General features: G+C 42.0%; 1 protein-coding gene across 5 annotated transcripts in view; it reads right to left on the reverse strand.

Moving 5' to 3' along the window:
* Positions 1 to 24,641, reverse strand: part of ZNF462 (zinc finger protein 462) — a 384,254-nt gene that overhangs the window by 51,449 nt on the left and 308,164 nt on the right. For all 5 annotated transcript variants that reach the window (XM_063914139.1, XM_063914138.1, XM_063914140.1 and 2 more), the window contains 2 exons: positions 6,263 to 6,514; positions 323 to 5,646 (listed from right to left, as the gene is read on the reverse strand). In XM_063914139.1, the coding sequence (XP_063770209.1) occupies positions 323 to 5,646; positions 6,263 to 6,482 (5,544 nt within the window). In that variant the 5' untranslated portion in view covers positions 6,483 to 6,514. The remainder of the gene's footprint in view (positions 1 to 322; positions 5,647 to 6,262; positions 6,515 to 24,641) is intronic.

A 24,641-nucleotide genomic window follows, 5' to 3' on the forward strand; every position in this document is an offset into this window, starting at 1 on the left:
TGTAATTTGCTAGATCTTCCGGATAGATTATTTTTGGAGCAACAGGAGCTTTCTTAGACAAAACAGAACATGCAATTTTCCACCTTTCAAATGCAGGCCAGGTAATTAAATGTGGATATTAATTAGCCAGTACCGTTCTCATCAACATGGCATTGCACTACACTGTTTAGTCAGATAAGAAAGACTTCTTAAAAACGAATTTTAAATACTCGAGTAATGTGGATTTCTTTTCTTTGTTTTCCAATTTGTGGTGGAATGCATCTTAAGAGGGAAACAGGCACACTGCTAAAAATGAAAAGAAAATAACAAAATAATATCTTACCTTTTCTGATTTAGCATCTGAAATAGAATTCTCAGCAATTTTTTGCTTGTGTAAAAGCTGCTTCCGTCTCTCCTGGCGTTTGGCACGTTTTTGAAAATCTTCAATGTGACAGTTCAAATGGAAGGTCAGTTCACTAATACTGTTTAATTTACTAGTACAATGCTTGCACTGATACGTGGTGGTATAGGAGCGGGTACCAGAGGTACCCAAGATAGAGAAGTCTCGCTTTATGTCCTTGCTGTGATGATCTGTGTAATGCATGCACAAGAGGTCAGCTGTGCTAAATGAAAGCTTGAAGCATTTAATACATCTAAATGGAAGTAGTTCTGGTTCTTGGGAATCAAAATCTTCAAATGGCGGCTCAATTTCTGCTTTGTCCTCAGAAGAGCTTTGGCTTTCATTATCGTCTGCATACACAGCTGTAAAATAACTACCAAGCTTACTAGCAGGTTGTTTTTTGGGGATAACCCCAGGATGTCGTTTTATGTAATGAGACACAATCCCTTTTTTACTGTAAGATTGAAATGAACATATAGAACATGTTTTCATTTCGATAGCTTTCTTCAACTCATCACTTAGGTCAGGATTATCATCTTTTCGCGGAGTAGGAACAACAACTTTGTTTGGTTTATCACTAACTGTTCTAGATGCTGCTAAACAGTGAGTATAGTAGGCATCAATGTCATGCCGTTTCTGGTAATGTGCTGCTAGACCTTTGCGAATTGGATTAGTATAGGAACACAGTGCACATTTAAACAAATTATTTTTGCCCTCTGGTTGTGCACGCACATTATTATGTTTGATACGGTAGTGTCTAGCTATACCTTTCCTGGTAGAGCAGAAATATTTACATAATTGGCACTTAAAGACTGTGTGTGAGGCCATGTTTTTACGTGGTCTGAAACCAGTCATTTCAGTCACTTCACCAGGTTCTAGAGTAACAACAGTCTGTGGTGGTTGCTCTTCTGATGGACTGTCTGGTTCCGCAATAGAAACTTCTGTCTGAGGATTCTGTGAAAGCATGTCAGGTTCTGGTTGATGATGATATTTTTCATAGTGTATTTTCAATTTTTCTAGTGTGCCATGGGTATAGGGACATATTTTACAACGGTAGGCACCATAGCCTTGTTTAAATATTCGGTTTTCTTCAGCTTCATTCTGGGCTGAGTCATTAGGCGGTTCCACATCATGCACAAAGTCTTCAGCAGTGACCTTAATTAAGGGGTGTCGTTTTTGGTAGTGGGTAAGAACACCATGAATACGGGTATTAATGTATGGACAGTGTCTGCATTTATACACTGCTCCAGGGTTTATGTCCACATCCTGGGCAAAATCAGCAGCTTTAACTTTCATACCAGGATGCTTCTTGCCATAATGGGTCAGGAGGCCATGAAGATTATTGTACTCAGATAGGCAAACTGTGCACTGATACGGTGATGAGGACAGAGCAGAGGACAATTGTGATGGTTTTTCTTGTAATATACTGGAATCATCTCCACTCTCCATATACATTTCTGCATTTATGAAACTTTTTTGGGTAGATGGAGCCTTTGAAGTTGTAGCTTCTTCTGAATTTGACTTTTGTGCAGCATCCTTCTCTTTAATGATTTCAAGAAGTACAGATTCATCACCTTTCAGAGCCCATGGGTGTATAGCTTGATAGTGGTTAGTGATATCCCAAATGGAAGGTGCTTCAAATGTACAGTCTCTGCATTTATAGGATTTTGGTTCAGGTGCTGTTTGGGCAGGTGAGTGGTCTGGTCCAGCACACAGCTTTGTTGCCATGTAGGTATAATCCACATAATGCTCCGGATGCCTTCTTTGGTAGTGTTCAAGAAGACCACTTGGCTCCGGATGAGAGTAAATACACCATTCACAGTGAAAGCCAGCTTCAATAAAGCCATCTAAAAAGGCCCATTTCAATATGGATGTCACAGTAGCCTTAAGACTAGGATGATCTTTCTTCATATGCTTTCTAAGTGCATAAACATAAGGGGTTGAAAATGAACACTGCCTGCATTTGATACTTCTGAGTTTGTTCTTCTCAGGCTCACTAGTGGAAGGTGGATTTTGTGTGCTAGTTGTAGTTTTCTTTTGTCCTTGCTCACAGAGACTCCTTATTGCAGCTGTGTGCTGTCTAATAACATCAGCATTTACCTTAAAATCTCTATGCTTCTTTTGATAATGAATTAGAACTCCTTTGACTGTTTGATTACCATAGTCACAATGCTGGCAGAAGAACATTTCATTTTCTTTTGGTTGAGCATTGCTCTTCTTTGCACTGTGCACTGGGTTAGACGGCTTTCCAGGTGTGGTTTTCGGGGTATCTGCATTTCTCATGGTCTCAGATGTTGGAGGAGCCTGTCTAATGTACTTTGCAGTAACTTTAATTTCAGGATGCCGTTTTTGATAATGAACTAGTACACCAACTACAGAACGATTACTATACGAACAGTGTTTGCAATAGTATAGCTCAATATTTACTTCTGGTGGAGAAGCCACATTGGTAGAATTTGGAGTTACAGAAGAGCCTCCATCAAAAGCCAGTTGCGAAATGGCTGTTCCACTGTCCACAGAGACAACACGCATTGTTTTCTGAATCCTGAAGTAGGAGGCCTTTTCATCAGGATGCTTCTTTTGATAGTGAACCAAAACAGAATGCATGTTTGGACTTGCAAATCCACAAATATCACAATCGTATACCACAACATTATTAACAGCAGAACCCTTCTGACTGTCATTGTCTGCAGGAGGAGACTTTGTGATGCTTGCTGTAGATTTATTAAATGATGATGAGCCACTAGCTCCATGTCCTGATGGCGTAGATGTCACCAGACTTTTGGGAGCAGAATTCAAAATTTCTCTTAAGGTTTGTGATTCAGAATTGAGCTCCTCTTGGCTTCTCTCAACAACATAACTTGAAAATATCATAGCATTATTGATTTTAACCGTTGGGTGCATTCTTTGGTAGTGTGGCATCAAGCTCCGAACATTTGGGCTTGTGTAAGAACAAAAGCGGCATCTATAAATCAGATCTGACTGGTCAAAATTGAGAACATTCATGGCTTCTGGATGATGCTCTGAATAATGTTGTTGTAAATCCTCAAAATTATTGTAGTCAATATAGCATTCAAGACATCGGTATACTGCACTGTGATCACTGGGATCTAAGATGTACCTAAAACTGAATTTAATGTAGGGATGCATGCGTTGATAATGAGTGCTAACACTTCGGGCAGACTTGTTGCTAAAATCACAGTGTTTGCAGTAATATAATCTTCCCGACTCATCCATATACTCAGAATTTTCATTTTGGTCACTCTCGTTATACATGTTAGATTGGTCGCAAGCAGTGGATGAATTTTGTTCTTGGTCTTTAAGACCAGCAGATTGGAAGTAGTAGTCTTCGTCATCATCAGACAATGTCAACTCAATTTCAGCTCCGTTGGATGCGGAGTAGTTATGCTGGATGTTCCTAAAGTTCATATTTTTTTGGGACATACTCATCTCTCGATTCCAGATTTGCTGGATAGGATATTGATCTGCTTCCTCCATCTGTTCTGAAGGATCCTCCTCTTTGTCAAGTTCTACTTCTATTTCCACCTCATTCTCTTCATCATCTTCATCATCCTCCACATTGATGATTGAATCTTCATGTTGTTTACTTTGGTTAATCTTGCTCTGTAAATTGCTTGCAATTTCATCAATTCTAGTTCTTTTTTTCACAGGTGACAAGTCCAAAGGAAAGTCATTTAAGTTTTTCCTAGCTGTTTTAGCTACAAAATTATTTTTTGAAGATAATCCCAAAATAGACGTTTGACTCTTTCTCACAGTTCCAGAATTATTAGCATCTAGTTCATTATCTTGCATCGGTCGTAACAAATTGCCACTACTGTTTGGCATATTGTCACAGAATGAGTGCTTGTGCTGCTGATGAACACGTAGACCTTTCAAGGTTATTGTAGAATAGTTGCAGATCGTACACTTGTATGGGTTCTGCTGAGAAGAGTCTGTAAGGTTTCCAGATTTTCTGCCATTCATATGGTTAGTTTCATAAGTTTCATTTAATGATGACATACTTTCACTTAGTGAGCTCAATGGATCCCACTCAGGTGATGCACCACTGTGACACTGCTTATGTGCGCCTAGCTTTAGTGGACTTTTGCATGAAAACGGACATTCATCACACTTATAAACAGGTGTCTTTCCAGACAAGTGAATATTTTCAATGTGACGGGAGATACTCCGCCGATGCATTGTGAGAAATGGGCAAAAAGGACACTGAAATCTGTTCATAAATCTTCTAAAAGGAATCCCCTTTGTCTCCAGCAATTTGTTGTTCTCAGATGCCAATAGTGGATCCCCAGACATGTCATGATCAATTAGACTTAAGCCATTTTCACCATCAATTTCAATATAATCTTCATCAGAACTTGAGTCATTTAATAAGCTATTCTCATCCATATCAATCATGGAACTCGACTTTTCTGGAATTCCATAAGGGGACCTGTCTGACAAATTCAAAATGCCAGCATTTGTGGGGAGTTTTGGTTTTATTGAAACATATGACATTGACTGATATTTAGAAACATTACCTCCTGGGAGATTACTCATGGGACCCCTATAACTAGAAATATTAGCATTGGAAAGATCATGTGTTGCCATGTTTAGGGGCATATAGCTCGTTCCAGGCCCAGGTACTTGTGATCCTTTATTTTGTACATCTGGTAAGTTTAGTCCATCTTGTCTTAAGCTTGACAATATTTTGACCATCCCACGATGTTTTTTCATCATATGATCACACCAGCGCTCCCTTCTTGGAGTCTGGTAGCTGCACCATTCACAGCAAAAGTTTCCCCTAGACTTTGTTAGGGGTTTTACCATAGATTCTAATATACTACGCTCCACCACTTCAGCTGGCAATTCTTTACAGGTTTCTTGCATTGGCATGGAAACAGGTGTAGTTTGGGAAACTGATGGTGCTGACGTTTCCTTCATGCTATTCTTGTGGTACATTTTCTGATGTTTAATTATTCTTGCTCTTCTAGGTGACTTGTAAGTGCAAAACTGACATGAGAAGACCTTGCCAAATCCATCATGCAGCATAATGTTATAATTTCCAGGAGTTCCTATACTTCCTCCACCATGTCCATGGACTTTCCTAGTATGCTCCACAAGAAGGTATTTCGATCGAAAATAGCGAACACAATATTTACACTGGAAAAACTTATTGGTTGGTTTGGAACTGCTTGCAGAAGACAGACCATAAAAACCAGGACTGTGGCTGTAGTATGAAACAGTGTTTGCTTGGGGAGGAGTCTGGCCTGAAAAGATAAAAGTTAAAAAAAATAATCAAATATTTATCTGAAATTTTTTTTCCAAATATTCAGAAAGCTTACTTTAAACAGATTATTGGATGGTCTGATGCATACTTGTAAATAAATATTTTAACGAAGGTAAAAGGTTAAAAAAAAATTTTTTATAAATACAGGTTGAGTATCCCATATCCAAATATTCCGAAATACGGAATATTTCGAAATACGGACTTTTTTGAGTGAGAGTGAGATAGTGAAACCTTTGTTTTTTGATGACTCAATGTACACAAACTTTGTTTAATACACAAAGTTATTAAAAATATTGTATTAAATGACCTTCAGGCTGTGTGTATAAGGTGTATATGAAACACAAATGAATTGTGTAAAGGTAGACACACTTTGTTTAATGTACAAAGTTATAAAAAATATTGGATAAAATGGCCTTCAGGCTGTGTGTATAAGGTGTATATGAAACATAAATGCATTCTGTGCTTAGATTTAGGTCCCATCACCATGATATGGTATGCAATTATTCCAAAATACGGAAAAATCAGATATCCAAAATACCTCTGGTCCCAAGCATTTTGGATAAGGGATACTCAACCTGTACATATATTCAACCCACCATGAGTTTCTTCTGTAGGCACAAATTCATCTTTCATAGTAGAAAAGACAGTTTCTGACTGGTTGGTGGAACTTGTACCCACAGGTCTCGACTGACTAGAATTTTCCTCAGTGACATCTGTTGGCTGCAAAAATGCAGTGTGGACATCTTGTATGTGAGCCTTTAGATCTTCATAGGACTGCGCTCTGAAGTCACATCCATCACACTGGAGAACTTCCATGGCCCACTGTTATGTTCTTACATTAGGAAATTCTGGAATAGACAAAGAAAATGAAAGTTTGTATTATACTGTGCAACAGAATCTGCAGAATAGCAAATGTTTCATTTATGATAAATAAAATGTTTCACTTATGATAAAGAAGTTATCCTTAAACTAACCAGACAATTGTTTTTTTAAATTATTTTAATTTCTGCATAAACACAACATTATTGTATTGAGGCACATACACTTCACATTCAGATTGTGTTAAAAAAATGGATGATTGTGAAATGAAAATTGTAGCGGATGTGATACAAAGTGGAAAGACCTTTGTAATGGACTATAATCGTACAATTACAATACAAACTCTCCAAATCAGCTTCAACTCAATCAGTTTGAATTTTTCTGCCAGTCTGTTTAGATTATCAGATAATACAATTGATTGTATGCTGGTGAAAATCGGAATCAATCCTTACTATAACCATCCACCTTGCAGCCGGATCTTGCCCTGGGCTAGTCCGCAGCGATCCCTTAATCTGAAGTGGTTGGATTTAAATCTCTATTTGGATCTAGTAATCACACACTAAAATAATTAATTTTTCTCTGCCCAAGATATTTGCTTCCTGATAAACATGCCAGATCTGTTCCCATTTTAGGCCAATGTAAATGGCAATGCATGGCTCAAATTGCTTTAAAACTTCAAAATAGGTGACACATTGCCACATTAGCCATTTAGAGAAATTAGCAGCAATATATTAAAGTAATATTATCACAGCCAGATGAAAAATCAGGTTATTGTAATGAAAGTTGTAATAAACGTAACCAAGCAAATTGAATCTGTGAGAGGTTGTCAACTGAACTAAACAAACGAAGATGTGCTGCATTGACAACTGCATAGTAAATGTAATAAAGTCATATTAAAGTCAGATAAGAATTACATTTAAAGTGCAGTATCGCCAACATGATGCTGCATCTCAAATTAGAGAGAGCATTTGAAATTATATTTAGTAATTTGCACCAAGCCACTGCAAGTAAAAATATACAGGAGGAAAACAACCCTTCATCTCCGTTCAACCTGCTGTGATAACACTCAGATAAGAAAGATTTAAATGTTCTCTCAGATGCTTTCACCTAAGCTATAGCTTGTCTTTTCCCCTCAGCAAGCTAATGTTTTGCATTGCAGACTTTTAAAACAAAAAAACATAATGAAAATATGTCAAACACTCACTTCAGATCACAACACTGGACTGTGTGTGGAAGAGGTTTCTATCTCTGTAGCTCAAATTACAGCAACAAATAAAGCACCAACCCATGTCTATTCAGCACAATCCATTACACATCTCCTGCATTCTAAGTGCTTCCACAGAAAAGCAGATCATCCAGTTTTTTTCCTCTACCATCCCCCAAGCTTAGACCTTTCTTCTCAGCTAAAAGGAGACATGCACATTTTCCACTGATAGGAGGCAAAGTTCTCAAAGGTTCAGAAGCAGCCATTTTAAGGCAGAAAATACAGGCACAGAAAACATGTAGTCTTAACACAACATGGCTTCAGACCAGCCCAGTCCAATCTAGATAAAGCACACTGCTCACACAGAAATGTATAGCAATTGTACATATTTTTCTGGATGTAAAAGGTACATTGCTGCAATATTATGTAGAAGAACAAGTTTTAAGCTTGCAAAAAATTTTGAGGATATCTTATTTGAGATAGGTTATCCTGTTCTCTTTGTTACTGGGTAAAAATGCTGAAAACACAGAACGAAAACCAGAATGAAACCACCAGAGACGTTTTACATACAAAAAGGGTTAACCTGAAGCCAAAGCAGAGGTCATATCACTTCTGCTCTCATGTGAGTTGTCTCCTCTCTGCAGAAGGACATCATCTGACTGTTTGCCTGGCGATTAACAAAGGTCTTTTAGACTTTGGAATCCAGCAGTCTGACTGCATCTGCAAACCCTGCCAACAGACACACCCTTCAACACAAAGACTTCAACTGGGCTTTTTAAAAGGAAGTTCTCTGAAAGCTTCATTGTGCAGCACAGGAGTAAAACAAACTGTCTTCAACCAAATGTCACAGTGCAGAATAGGGAAAGAATAAGCGATGATTAAAAGAAGTTTGACCTTTAGTAACTGTAAATTACTGGGAAAAATTGAAACAATAAAGGACACCAAGAATATTAAAGCTCCTGTATAGGTGTTGTACATTGTTACCTAAGAAAATAATGTAACATTATTTATAAAATGTTGTAATGTCCGGGTTGCCCATACTGTATAGTGCCTGCAACTGGAGACCTCAATGGATATGAAAGTGTGGTGATTGTTGGGGTGTGTATGGCAGGAGCTTAAGTAACCAAGACAGCAATACACAAATATTCAATATATTCAATATTCAATATACAGCAATATTCAAAGGTGTTAAAGGTTGTGTCCCCATGGAACTCCTAGTGAAAACCATCACAAGGGTGGATTGAAATACATACTCAAGGTCATAATAGCCCTGCTTTAATTTGAAGTGCATCATAAACCAAGCAACCTACTGCTGATCAATGGTCTGACAAGAACTTCACAATTGGGTGCCCTCTAGTAGTGGCCGCTGCAACAACAATTGAAATCGGCCCGAAAGCAGGATACCAAAGTTGGGCAAAAATGATCATTACACCTAGAAATAAAGGCTTGGAATTTCAGTGGTACAAAAAAAACACAGCACAATAAACAATGGAGCTTTAAAGAAAGATGACATGGTCTCAAATGAACAGGTGCAAGTGTGTGGCCACACTAAAGAACTAAGGGGCAGATGTATTAACCTGGAGAAGGCATAAGGAAGTGATAAACCAGTGATATGTGCAAGGTGATAAAGGCACAAGCCAATCAGATCCTAACTGTTAATTTACATATTGGAACTGATTGGCTGGTGCCTTTATCACCTTGCACATATCACTGGTTTATCACTTCCTTATGCCTTCTACAGGTTAATACATCTGCCCCTAAAGGCTTCTGGTGATTCTGTGATATTGTGTGTAGATTTCCCTGGGCAAAATTTGCTATTCACTGCAGCACTTCTTTCCTGTAAGAAGGGTATCTTTGAGCAAGTCAATGCCTCTCTCAACAGAGCTAGAAGTGGTTGCCTAATTGTTTCATGAGCATCACTAGGATTTTAACCATATCTCAAAGAAATCTCAATAACCACTATCCAACTAACCATTTATAGTACAGAATATTCTGGGAGGAATGATAAATGCCAGAGCATTTTCCATAGTCATCTGGCTGACTGTCCTGTGAAACAGACGTAGGTATATCATAGGTTCTCAAACCAGATCCTCAGGACCCAAAACAGTTCACATTTTCCAGGTCTTCTCACAGAATTACATTTATTGACTACACCCTTTGCACCTGTTAGGTGACCTGGAAAAGTGAGCTGTTTGAGGATCTAAACACTAGGGGCCGGTTTCAAATGTCCCTCCCCCACGCACGATCGTGACCGTCGGTTGCTATTCTAATGTTGCTGCGGAGCTAGCTGAAATGTGTGTGTAGAGAGACCCGTTTGGGCGCCCAAATGAGTCTTTCACGCTCGCGACCATTACTTTAGTCGTGTTTAGGTCCTTTGCACGCCTAAACCCGAGTGTAATGGGCAAGACCAGTAATGGGCACAAACCACTGATATAGACCCTACTAATATTAAACAAACCTAATTTAGTCATATACTTTTCACTAGAAATACTGAGTTACAATATTTCACAACACTGGGTTTAGAGTATAATAAGTTCTACAATTTATTAAGATTCTATAGCTCTAAAAATAAGTGCTCGTGTACACAAACGTTCAATGGTTCACATCGAGCGCCATACTTGGAATATCTGACAAAGGGCTGGCGCAAGTTTCCATGGTGCAACTGATGGTGGTAAAGACACAACAGGTGGTATTACAGTGTCTACAGCCACACAGATATACAACAAGAAATTGCTCTGAAGCTGCATTTACATAAAGTCACAGACAGGTGACTGCAAAAACTGCAGCCCCCTCCACTAAATTAGGCCCATGGGTCAACCCTACTGCGTGGCCTGCAAATTACATAACAGGATCACACTCCTGACTTCAGAGCTTTCAAATACAGTTGGAAGAGGATAAATCTTTGGACCATATTTTCCACCATGCCAAAAAATAATCAAATTTTCTTCTCTTAATTAGACTGTAACCCTGCGCTTTCATTATACCAGTATCCATAGAAAGTTATGATGTAATGAGAAGCAGAGTCTATTAAGGGCATAAAAAAGTAACTATGTATAGATGCACCAGTGTGCACTATTATATGGCAACATACAACACAAAAACATTAAATGATATCGAAGAGGTGGAGAAAATAGGATTTTAATTACCTACCGGTAAATCCTTTTCTCATAGTCCGTAGAGGATGCTGGGGTCCATTTAGTACCATGGGGGTATAGACAGGTCCTTTGGGAGCCACTGGCACTTTAAGAGTTTAATAGTGTGGGCTGGCTCCTCCCTCTATGCCCCATCCTACCAGACTCAGTCTAGAAACTGTGCCCGAGGAGACGAACATACTTCGAGAGAAGGAAACATACAGATTAGTGGCGAGATTCACACCAGCTCACACATAAAGAAGGAAAGCCAAGCTAACCAACTTGGAACAATTCAGCAACGGCTGAAACAATACTGAACCAAGTAACAATGCCGGAATACGAAGCACTGGGGGGGCGCCCAGCATCCTCTACGGACTACAAGAAAAGGATTTACTGGTAGGTAATTAAAATCCTATTTTCTCTTGCGTCCTAGAGGATGTTGGGGTCCATTTAGTACCATGGGGATGTACCAAAGCTCCTAGTACGGGAGGAAGAGTGCTGAGGTTCTTGCAGAACAGATTGACCAAACTTTAGGTCCTCAGAGGCCAAAGTATCGAACTTGTAGAACTTCGCAAATGTGTTCGACCCTGACCAAGTAGCTACTCGGCAAAGCTGTAAAGCAGAGACACCCCGGGCAGCCGCCCAGGAAGGACCCACTTTACGAGTAGAGTGGACCTTAACAGATTTTGGACACGGCAAGCCTGCCGTAGAATAAGCATGCTGGATAGTAAACCTGATCCAACGAGAAATCGTCTGCTTAGAAGCAGGACACCCAACCTTGTTGGGATCATAAAGGACAAAGCATCAGACTTCCTGTGACGAGAAGATCTCTTCACAAAAATTTACAAAGCCCTCACCACATCCAAGGACTTTGAGGTAATCAAGGAGTCAGTAGCCACTGGCACCACAATAGGTTGGTTGATATGAAAAGCTGACACAACCTTTGGAAGAAACTGCTGACACGTTCTGAGCTCATGGAAAATCAAGTAGGGGCTCTTGCATGACAATGCACCCAATTCTGACACACGTCTAGCAGATGCCAATGTCAACAGTGTGACCGCCTTCCAAGTAAGAAACTTGACGTCCACCTCCTGCAAAGGTTCGAACCAATCCAATTGTAGGAACTGCAGCACCACATTAAGATCCCAAGGTGCCGTAGGAGGCACAAAGGGTGGATGGATGTGCAGAACCCCTTTCAAGAATGTCAACCTCAGGGAGAGCAGCCAATTTTTTCTGGAAGAAAATGGACAAGGCCGAAATCTGGACTTTTATGGAGCCCAAGCGTAGGCCCACATCCACACCTGCTTGCAGAAAGGAGAAACCGTCCCAGTTGAAACTCCACCGTTGGAAACCTTTTGGATTCACACCAAGACACATACTTTTTCCAAATTCGATGGTAATGTTTAAACGTAACTCCATTCCTAGCCTGAAATAGGGTAGGAACTACCGGAATGCCCTTCCGAGCTAAGATCTGGCGTTCAACCTCCATGTCGTCAAACGTAGCCGCGGTAAGTCTTGATAAGTGAACGTCCCCGGTTGAAGAAGGTCCTCGCGAAGAGGAAGAGGCCTCGGATCCTCCAGGAAAAATTCCAGAAGATCCGCGTACCAAGCCCTCCTTGGCCAGTCCGGAGCAATGAGGATCGCCTGAACTCTTGTTCTTTTTATTAGTTTGAGAATCCTTGGGAAGAGTGGAAGTGCAGGGAACACATACACTGGCTGGAACACTCACGGAGTTACCAGTGCATCCACCGCCACTGCCTGCGGGTCTCTCGACCTGGAACAGTACCTTCGAAGCTTCTTGTTGGGGCGAGAGGCCATCATGTCTACCTGAGGTACGGCCCCATCGGCTTGTCACCTCTGCAAACACCTCCTGATGGAGGCCCCATTCTCCTGGATGGAGATCGTGTCTGCTGAGGAAGTCCGCTTCCCAGTTATCCACTCCTGGAATGAAGATTGCTGATAGTGCCACCGCGTGCTTTTCTGCCCAGAGGAGGATTCTTGTTACCTCTGATATTGCCGCTCTGCTCTTCGTTCCGCCCTGACGGTTTATGTAGGACAGTGCCGTTACATTGTCAGCCTGAACCTGAATGGCCTGATCTTGCAGAAGATGTGCCGCTTGTAGAAGGCTGTTGTGTATGACCCTTAGTTCCAGAATGTTTATTGGAAGGATGGATTCCAGACTTGACCACTTTCCTTGGAAGTTTTCCCCTTGGGTGACCGCTCCCCAACCTCTGAGACTTGCATCCATGGTTAGGAGGATCCAATTCTGAATCCCGAACCTGCGGCCCTCGAGTAGGTGAGAAGTTTGCAGCCACCAGAGGAGTGAAATTCTGGCTTTCGGCAACAGGCGTATCCGCTGGTGCATGTGAAGATGTGATCCCAACCATTTGTCTAGGAGATCCAGTTGGAAGGACCTCGCATGGAATCTTCTGTACTGAAGAGCCTCGTAGGAGGCTACCATCTTCCCCAGAAGGCGAATGCACTGATGAACCGATACCAGGGCTGGTTTCAGGACATCCCGGACCACTGATTGAATCACCAACGCTTTCTCTACCGGCAGAAACACTCTCTTCACTTCCGTGTCGAGTATCATCCCCAGGAAGGACAGTCTCCTTGTTGGTTCCAAATGTGACTTTGGAAGATTCAGGATCCACCCATGATCCTGGAGTAGACGAGTTGTGAGAGCAATACTCTGCAACAACCTCTCCCTGGATGATGCTTTTATCAGCAGGTCATCCAGATATTGAATTATGTTCACTCTTTGTCTGCGGAGGAGTAGCATCATCTCTGCCATGACCTTGGTGAACACCCTCGGTCCTGTGGAGAGACCAAAAGGCAGTGCCTGGAACGGATAGTGACAATCCAGCAGCGCAAATCTGAGATAAGCCTGGTGAGGCGGCCAGATCGGAATGTGAAGGTAAGCATCCTTGATATCGAGGGATACAAGGAATTCCCCCTCCTCTAGACCGGAGATCACCGCTCTCAGAGACTCCATCCTGAATTCCCTTAAGTAGGGGTTCAACAAACAGGTTTGAGTAATAACCCTTGTGGTATAGATGAGGTGGAACAGGGACAATAACATCTGTTCAGACTAATTTTTTAATGGCTTCCTGTAGGATAGCACTTTCTGTCAGCGAAACTGGTAAGCCTGATTTGAAGAATCTGTGAGGTGAGAGTTCCTGAAACTCCAGTCTGTATCCCTCGGTAACAATGTTTGTCACCGAGGGGTCTAAGCCTGATGACGCCCAGATGTGACTGAAATTTTTTAGTCACGCTCCCACCTGCCCGATCTCCAGGCTGGGAGGTCCACAGTCATGCTGAAGATTTTGAGGAAACAGAACCTAGTTTCTGTTCCTGAGAACCTGCTGGTGCAGGTTTTTTGGATTTTCCTCGACCACGCCTAAAGCAGGTGGAAGGGGATTTGGATTTTTTAAATTGTGCGATCCGAAAGGGCTGCAGTGTGGACATAGGATAAGATTTCCTAGTCGTTGGAGCTGCTGAGGGGAGAAAGATTGACTTACCCGCAGTTGCCGTGGAAATCCACGCATCCCCAAACAGAGCCTGACCTGTGAAAGGTAGGTTCTCAACTTTTCTTAGATTCTGCATCCGCAGTCCATTGGCGTAGCCAGAGTCCTCTGTGTGCTGAGACCGCCATGGAAGTAGCCCTTGCATTCAGCATTCCAAGGTCATTCATGGCCTCCACCATGAACCCAGCAGAATCCTGTATTTGACGCAAAAACAAATCAATGTCACACCTATCCATAGTATCTAAGTCCTCTAGTAATGTGCCTGACCACTTGACTATGGCTTTAGAAATCCAGGCACAAGCAATAGTGGGCCTTAAAGCCACGCCTGTAGCAGTGTATAGAGATTTGAACATAGTCTTAATCTTGTGGTCAGTCGACTCCTTTAGGGTGGCTGAAACAGGGACAGGTAAAACCACCTTTTTAGACAACCTAGATACAGAAGCGTCTACTATACGTGGGTCTTCCCATTTCTTTCTATCCTCTTCAGGGAAAAGAAAAGCAATGAGAATTCTTTTAGGTATCTGGAATTTTTTCTATGGGTTTTCCCAGGATTTTTCAAATAACGAGTTCAGCACTTTAGAAGCAGGGAAGGTGAGGGAGGATTTCTTATTTTCCGTAAAATAAGATTTCTCTTCCGGCTCAGGTACCGTCTCAGTAATATGCAAAACATCCCTAATGGCTTCATCATCAACTACACCCCCTTAGCAAGGGATGCATCCCCCCCATCCCACCCCCGCATATCCCCATCACCATCCTCTGTATCAGAGTCGGTATCAGTGTCAACTTGCATTATTTGGGCACGTGTACGTTTCTTAGGGTATGTAGGTGGGGTATTTGAGGGAGTAGGAGCTGAATGCTGCAAACCCTCTACAGACTCTCTCAAAAACTGCGTCTCTTTCTCATTATGTGACATCCTTGATGAAATCTGTAATACCATTCCCCTTAGAAGAATCCACCCATGAGGGTTCGGATTCGGCAGGTTGGGAAAGCACATTGCAGACCTGAGTACATGGGACAGACTCTTCAGGAGAAGATACACACTCTGCAGCACAGGATACAGAGCCCTTAGACATGGTTATGTGGATATATACACATACACACACACAGGCAGGAAAATGTCAGACACTGTTTCCCCCAGAGTACCTTCAGACAGTCAGAGTATAAGAAGTCCGACACACAGTGCCCCAGTGAGCAGTTATGATAACAGCCCAACTCAGACTAAATAACCTTAATAGGTTAAACAGTACAAACTACACTCCCCCCCCCCCCCCCCCCCCCTATAACAACCTGGTACTGCAGTAACTAGAGTTACGTGGAGGGTTAGCGTGTCTCAGCGTTCTGCAGGGAGAAAATGGCACTGGTGAGTGCTGGATCCGCTCTGAGGAGAAGCCCTGCACCATGAAATGGCGCGCGGCTTCCCGCACACTCAGATTATACTGGTCTGAGGTCTTCAGTGCCAACAGTGGGATTAGGCCCCGTTAGCTACATTACCCGTGTCTGGGTGATCACGCTGGGCCAGGACGCCCCTCAGCCGCATCTACATCAATATGTTGCTGAGCCTCCATGGAGCGCAGCCTGACAGAGCTGCGCTACCACCCTTGTGCTACCATTCCCGCCAGCAACCCGCTAACCGGGCCGCCGGCGCTGAACTCACCACTCTTCTTTCTTCAGGCTCTGTTAGGGGGTGGTGGCCGTGTTGCGGGAGTGAGTGGTCGCCTCGTATGCTTGCCATCAGCACCTTCAGGAGTTCAGGGTCCTGTCAGGGGAGATAGAGAACCATTAACTTCAAGAGTTGGTTCCTACTCCCCCCCCCTCCCTCATCCCCCAAGTCCCACGAAGCAGGGAGGTTGTTGACAGCAGCCTTCCTGTAACCTAAAAACTCTTAGAAAAACAATAAAACAAGAAAAACTCCTAGGAGCATTCCTAGCTGTGACTGGCTCCTTCGGGCACATTCTCTAAATGGAGTCTGGTAGGAGGGGCAAAGAGGGAGGAGCCAGCCCACACTATTAAACTCTTAAAGTGCCAGTGGCTCCCAAAGGACCCGTCTATACCCCCATGGTACTAAATGAACCCCAGCATCCTCTAGGACGTAAGAGAAATAACAATTACAAGATCCCTAGTTTAACTGCAGAGCTGTTTTCTCATGCAACATTTTTTTTTATTTTTTATTTTTTTACTTTGTCCCCTGGGTGGTAGAAAGTAGGCTTCAGCCTGTACCTTTCAATGGAACTCTTTTTTTTTTTTATCAGGGGTTCTGAACCTCATTTTCCACAGTTTATGTTCACTGTGCATGATTAAAGAAGTCTAAAAACATGACCTTGTTGGTGGTACTGGAGGACTGGAGTTGAGAACTCCTGCTCTATATAGAAACAGAAGGTGAATTCAATTAGCCGCAGCTATTTACCACAGGCTAATCGAAGCAGCAGGGTTATTCAATTAGCCCTGAAGGCAGCAAGCAGGCTGCAGTTAATGGGGACTATTTTTGAGCCTAAGTAGGCTCAAAAAGAAATCCCCAATAAATAGCCTGTTTTCGGATGCCTCGACCGTGTTAACCCATAGGTCCGGGAAGTTAACTCGGATTCTGCGTGCTAACTCCTATTAATACAGTAATTTGTTGGGCGAGAAAAAGGGGCTCTAATTGAACATCCCCGGGGATTAAAGCCCGAGGCTACCAGGGGATTAAAGCATGATGCTATAGCCTACGTGTCTATTAATACACATACACATAAAAATGCAGTCCAGACAGTTTACAAAAACTCCTCCCTCAATGTGGGCATGTTCTTTATGTGTGAGGTCTAAATAAAAAATGCACAAAATTATTATTTATGCCATCTTTTGCATATTTTTCAGGTTGTAGATGTCTCTTATTGCCCTAAGTTTATGAGCATTAAAATGTCTCCAGGTTGTTAGTTAAATATACCAATGTCAGTAAGGATCAGGGTCCACATGTTGGGACTTGTTGTTTAGCTGGATGGAGGAAGGTTGGTTTATCTGTAAAATAAAGATCTTGAGAGGCCTTATTCTTGAATAGTTACACAACCAAAGGAAACAGAAACGTTAGAGAAACTAGGATGGTGGCCAATTTATCACAGTAAATCACAAAGAAAAGGTTAGTGAAATTGCTTGTTGAATTGAAAAACAAAAAGGTGCCACATTCTGTTTGTTACCTTTCGACAGATCTAATTTCTACAGATTATTATTAAAAACACCTATTCTCAGCCAATCACTCAATGTTTTATTAATTCTGCACCAGGACAAGTTTAATCATTTAGGATAAAGGGCCAAAACATAGGAGGACAGCACTAGTGACAGAAATAAAATAAAATTGCAAGTCACACAGAAATGGTTACAGACAGAGAAATGGACATTGGCAGGTAACAGAATAATACTAGCAAATAATGATCATTACAAAAATTATGAGTCAAACAGCCAAAATTGTCAGTATTTTATATACAGCCTGTATCCAGAACATTTTAACACGCATAACAAGCCACTGCACCAAGTAGGACTACATTAGCTTGGACCTCAAAGTATCTGGGAATTGTCCACCTCTGTTAGGTCACCTGTGTATAACACAGTTTTACTGGCTGTGTGTTTCGGAAAGTAAAAATGGCAATCGTTTTAGGAAAACAGTTCTTTGGAAACGTTTCAACAGAATAGGATTGGAAACCACATGGATAGCTGTAAGCTCTTAACAGTTGTGGGACTGTACAGGAAACATTTTTAGACAAGATTAGAGGGGATGTAAGAAGGGGGGGGGGGGGGGGGGGGGGAAGGATTTTGCAATGAAGAATTCAGAAACGGAATTCTTCAGAAAAAATTAGAGAGGCAATGTGGATAGTGGAATTTATTGCCCAGGCCAAATCAGGAAAGTTTTCATGTCAAGCATGAAATTTACAATAAGCCACTCATTGGTGTATCATTAGTGTTTTTCCAGACGTAACAATACTTCTAAAAGTCTCAACAGATTCAAATTTGAGCTACGAAAAAAAATTAAAAAGCATCAGGAATTTGTATTCCTAGCCAGTTATAATTAAAAATAAAAAAATATATTAAAAAAAACCAACAAAATACTAGGGAGAGGAGCCCGTCCACTTTTAGAGAATCCTGACTCAAGCCTCCATAGGTATGTGCTATTATTGGCAACTATGAATAGTTTACTCTATTCTATACTCAAAATGGCAGTTATTACAAAACCAACTAATGCAAATATACACATTAATCTGGGTCCATGTAATATGGATATTTTTCATAAGTTCCTTTGCATAAATATCAGTAAAACTAATTTATACAGAGTGTGCGATAAATTATCCTCACACACAAGAAAATCCACACATACCCAAGGAACACAGCCTATATCAAAAACAATATTGTGCTTAGTTTTGTGAATTTCACTTCAAAGAAATTCTTCACTTCCTGATAAACAGATTAGGAATACATGGTCATGAAACTAGATTTTCAACTCGAACTTGAAAATCAAAAACGAAATAACTAGTCTCATACATGGTCACACTATTTTGACCGTTTAGGGCAGGGATGAGGAACCTTCGGCCCTCCAGCTGTTGTTTAACTACACATCCCAGCATGCCCTACAACAGTTTTAGCATGGCCAAATAGCAAAACTGTAGCAAGGCATGCTGGTATGTGTAGTTCAACAACAGCTGGAGGGCCAAAGGTTCCCCGCCCCTGGTTTAGGATAACTATTATTTCAGTTTTGTTCTATTAGTGCTCCAGGAAACACATAGCAATACAACTATTAGCAATACAACAGGAAGCTGTTCTACAGAGCGAATCCTTTAAAAGCTAGCTCACTGAAATAGCTCCCCAAAACGGATTTCAAGTAGAGTTGAAGCTCTATTTCTAATGTATTTATTTTACAGCTATTTCAGAGTCAATGGTATTCACACATAAATACAAGAGCAATCCAATTCACCAATGTAATACTCCACTGTACAATAGTGGAGTATTACACAGAGTATTACATTACAGGGACATGAATCAAAGCGGAGAGAGAATGTATCCATCAATCAGCTCCTGTCATGTTACAGGCTGTATTTGAAAAATGACAGGAGTGGATTGGTTGGTACTTTATCTCTCTCCAATGTCCGATACATATCCACCTCAATATGAAAGTCAAGGGGAGATGTACTAAGCAGTGAAAAGAGTGGAGAGGTAAGCCAATGGAGAAGTTGACCATGGCAACCAATCAGCTGCTCTGTATAATTTTATAGTATACAAATTATAAGTTACTTCAGTGCTTATTGGTTGCCATGGGTAACTTCTCCCGCAGTCTGGACATGCCTGTACTAAGCAGATAAAAGAGTGGAAAAATGAGCCAGTGGAGAAGTTGCCCATGGTAACCAATCAGCATTGAAGTAACATTTATAATTTGCATACTATAAAATTATACAGAGCAGCTGATTGGTGGTCATGGGCAACTTCTCCACTCTTTTCACTGCTTAGTACATCTCCCCCTCAATCTTGTATGGTACACACCAATAGTTAGGTACCTGTCATGGGGGTAGATTCAATTAGCCACAGTACTTGCTGAGGGGGCTTTAACACCCAGGTTAAGGGTCCAGCGTTATTAAATTGTTTCCTGTGATAAGCAATAGCCGCCGCGTCAAGAGCCATGCAATTAACGCCCACAACTAGCCGCAAAAGCACTAGTTAATGTGGATTTCTGTTCACATCTCGGGAGGGTGTAAGCAGAAATTAGAGTTACATTCACCCTCGAGCTGGTCGTGGACAGTAACTTAAAAGCTCCAAGCACTTAACCCAGGAGCTACACACTTGTGGTAAGTCCTGTGGCAAATTTAATTTGCCCATTGATATGAAGGACTACAGTAAGTTGATAAATACTTTTTATATTTATTTTTTTAATACTCATGCCCTAAACATGAGTCATGGTGACTCAGGAAGTCCGCTTCCCAGTTGTCCACTCCCAGAATAAAGATTGCGGACAGTGCTCTTGCATTTCTTTCCGGCCAGAAAAGTATTTTTGACACTTCTCGCATGCAGGCCTTGCTTTTTGTACCTCCTTGTCAATTGATGTACGCCACTGCCGTGGCGTTGTCCGACTGAGCCTGGATCGCCGGATCCCTGAGCAGAGAGGAAGCCTAAAGTAGAGCATTGTATATCGCCCGTAGTTCCAGAATGTTGATCGGGAGTAGGGCCTCTTGGGCAGACCACCTGCCCTGGAACTGTGCCCCCTGGGTGACAGCTCTCCATCCTCGTAGACTCGCATGCGTCGTGAGGTGGGTCCAATACTGAATACCGAAATGTCGACCTTCTAGCAGGATGGAAGACTGCAACAACCACAGGAGCGAAATCCTGGCCTGGGGTGACAGCTGAATCATTCGGTGCATCTGGAGATGTGAACCGGACCACTTGTTCAGGATGTCCTATTGGAAAGGTCTGGCATGGAACCTGCCAAACTGTATCGCCTCACAAGAGGCCACCATTTTTCACAACAACTTGCAAAGATGAATGGAAACTCGAGCAGGACAGAGAACCATGCGAATCATCCCTTGAAGTGTTCTCACCTTGTCTTCTGGGAGAAACTCTCTGAACTACAGTATCCAGTATCATACCCAGAAACAGGAGCCGTTGAGACGGTTCCAGTTGAAACTTCTGTAGACTGAGGATCCACCCGTGGTGAGACAGAAGTTGGATAGTGCGATCTATATGACGCAATAGAAGCTCCCTGGAACTTGCTTTTATGAGGAGATTGTCCAGGTAAGGGACAATGTTGACCCCCTGGACTCTGAGCTGGTACATCATTTCCGCCATCACCTCCGTAAACAACCTCGGAGCTGTAGACAGGCAGAAGGGCAATGCCTCAAACTGGTAGTGATCGTTCAGTAGGGCAAATCGTAGATAGGCCTGATGAGGAGGCCAAATCGGGATATGCAGGTAGGCATCATTGATATCAGGGACACAAGGAATTCCTGCTGTTCCAGGCCCGAGATCACCGCTGTCAAAGATTCCATCTTGAATTTGAAAACCTTCAGGTAAAGATTCAAGGACTTCAGATTCAAAATGGGTCTCACAGACCCGTCTGGTTTTGGCACTACAAACAGACTGGAGTAGTAACCTTGTCCTTGTTGTAGTAGGGGTACAGGAACAATGACCTGGGACTGGACCAACTTGTCGATGGCCAGTAGTAGCGTAACACACACATTTTACAAAGCTGGCAAGCCTAATTTGAAAAATCGTTGGGAGGAGCCCCATCGAACTCCAGCTTGTAACCCCGAGAGATAAGGACCCTTACCCATGCATCTTGGCAGGAACCGTCTCAGATGTGGCTGTAGTGATGTAATTGAGCTCCCACCGCGAGAGCCCCTCGGGGTGGGTGGCACCATCATGCTGAAGTCTTAGCGGAAGCTGAACTTGTGCTCTGGTCCTGAGAGCCGGCAACGTCTGGTTTCTTAGGCTTACCTCTGGAGCCTCTAGCTGCATTGGAGGCACCCCGGGCCCAAGAACGAAATCTGGAAGACCGAAAGGACCGAGTAGAAGGTCCCGGGTAGGAACGTCTAGCAGGTGGATCCCCTGAGGGGAGAAACGTGAATTTCCAAGCGTGTAGCTTTGGAGATCTATGCGTCCAATTCACCTCCAAAGAGCCATTCACCTGTGAAGGGAAGAGATTCCACATTATGTTTGGAGTCAGCGTCTGCAATCCACTGACGCAACCATATAGCTGCAAGCAGACATAGCCATAGCAGTGGTCCTAGCATTAATATTGACAATCTCTTTAAGGGAGTCACAGAGGACTCTTGCCGTGTCCTGAATGTGTTTTAGGAAACGTACAGTAGTAACCAAGGTCATATACCCTGAAAGACCCTCCTGAATCCAAGTAGCCCACATATGAATGGCATGCATCATCCAGCAACCAGCAATGGCCGGCCTTTAAGCTACACCTGCAGCAGTGTAGATACATTTTAGAGTGGTCTCTATTTTCCTATCCCCCGGGTCGTTTACAGTAAAAGAGCCCGGAGCAGGGAGCACAGCCTTTTTAGAAAGGCGAGAGACTGAGAAGTCTATTGCTGGAGATCCTTCCCAGGATTTCCTGCCTTCAGGGGCAAATGAAAGTATTTAAAAACCTTTTGGACACCTGATATTTTTTATCTGGATTTTTCCAGGCTAATTTAAATAAATCATCCAATTCTTTAGAATCAGGGAAGGCGACAGTTTGTCTTGTGGGAGGAAAAATAACTGCTGATTAGTAGCGTCCTCCGGGGGTGCTTTAACACATCCCGTATAGTCAATATAAGGGGTTCATTACCCTGTGTAGGGGTGGAGCTCCGCTTATGGGGTCCACATCATCATCACAGTATCTTGAGAAAAGAGCAGGTAAAGCACATTTTTGTGCACCTGTAGTGAACAGGGGGGGATGTTTAGCAGCTATATTTGCCACTGCTTGTTGCAGTTCCTGAGTTTTATTGGCATCAGCAGTGAGTTGAGATGACATATCAGACATCATAGTTTTGATAGCCCCCAGCCAGGAGGGCTCTGGACTCTCCCCCACATTGTTATCAGCATTTTGTGATGACTGACTACATTGCTCTCATGATATTGAGTCAGATGAGCTAGGGGAAAATATAGCATTATGCACACTGCATAAGTTCTGTTTTACCATTGCGAAAAGAAAAACAGGTACAATACACATACAACACAGCCTGAAACACAATACAAACCTGCCCTATTGCATGTGAGAGGAGACACAGGATAGAGGACACCAGCGCACCCAGCACTGCACAGACCCAGTGAGGCTGTCAGCGTTTTATACAAACATATAAACAGTGAGTCAGTCTAACGAAAAATCCCTCAGAGGGATGATATTTGTGCACAAAATAGCAGCTCTCCCCCTCTACACCCTGTATCCATGAAGACAGTTGAATAGCACCGGTAATTAGCTCCCAGGGCTATTCAATACAGCGCCCTGTCACACCCGATGACAGGCTTTCTTCTCGCACCCCCGAAGGGGTGAGAGCAGAAATTCGACAAAAGTGCCGGCGCGATGCTGATTTCTACCCTTAGCATGGCAGAAACAGCATCGCACCAGGCACTTAAGTCGGAGAATGCCATTTCTAACAACAAAACACCGTTTAGTCCGGGAGAATGGGCAATCTCCAACTCACCACTGTCCTGTATTGAATAGACCCAGGAGCTAATTCCCAGCGCTATTCAACTGTCTTCGAATTAAATCGAGCCCTATGCCTTTGTTTCTGGAAAAAAAAAAAAAACTGTGTGGTCCCTGTGTTTACCTAAGGGCCAGATGCATCATCGCTTGGAAAGTGATAAAATGGGAGTGAAAAAGTACTAGTCAATCAGCTCCTAACTTCCAGTTTTCAAACACAGCCTGTAACATAACAGTTACGAGCTGATTGGCTGGTACTTTTTTCTCTCTCCAATTAATCACTTTCCAAGCGATGATGCATTTAGCCACATATGGACTGAACACTTTTGAAAGCATAAAAAGTGAACACCCTCATATTATAATAATCAGATGATATGTTATTAATTTAAAGATCAGTGTTTTAAGCTTTGTGAACCACATTCCAAGATAACACTTTTAGGTAGATAAGAAACTTACATAAGTAAAGTTAACAAATCAAACTACTTATGTAACTGTAAACAGACTTACCATACTATCCCTTAAACCGGGAAATACATGAATTACACAGGTTCTGTGGCTGTTTAGAACCTGGTGAAATCTAGGCTTTAGGTCAACAAGCCAAAGAACCTGTGTAATTTAGGAGTGTCCCGGTTTAAGGGACAGTATGGTAAACGGAACTATAAATAAGATAGCATAACATTACTACAAAAAAATTGCATCTAACATTAAGGCAAACAAGTAGATAAAAAAAAAATATATATATATATATATATATATATATTTATTTGAATATAGACTGTTTCTTAAGCATGAGGAAACTCCAGAGGAAGAATGGATTAGTACATGGATTTTTTAAAAAAAGGTATTAATTCCTCTTGAAAGTCAATGTATAAAGCACATCCAAGAGCTGCAATGTAGCCAATGGAATTTTCCACTCTAGAACATGATCTGTTGCTTTAAACCATATCTGCTCAGAGAGCTGGCTTCCAAATGTAGAAGTATCAGTAACAGAACTGGTCTCACAAAAGGTGAACAAGAAATCTAATTTTCGTTTCTAAGGTTTCATTAGTTCTGAAATTTCCAGTATATTAAATTACTTCATCTCTTGCCTAAAAAATAAGAATTTACTCACCGGTAATTCTGTTTCTCGTAGTCCGTAGTGGATGCTGGGAACTC

This window comes from Pseudophryne corroboree, chromosome 1, assembly GCF_028390025.1.
Source record: "Pseudophryne corroboree isolate aPseCor3 chromosome 1, aPseCor3.hap2, whole genome shotgun sequence".
Classification (NCBI taxonomy): domain Eukaryota; kingdom Metazoa; phylum Chordata; class Amphibia; order Anura; family Myobatrachidae; genus Pseudophryne; species Pseudophryne corroboree.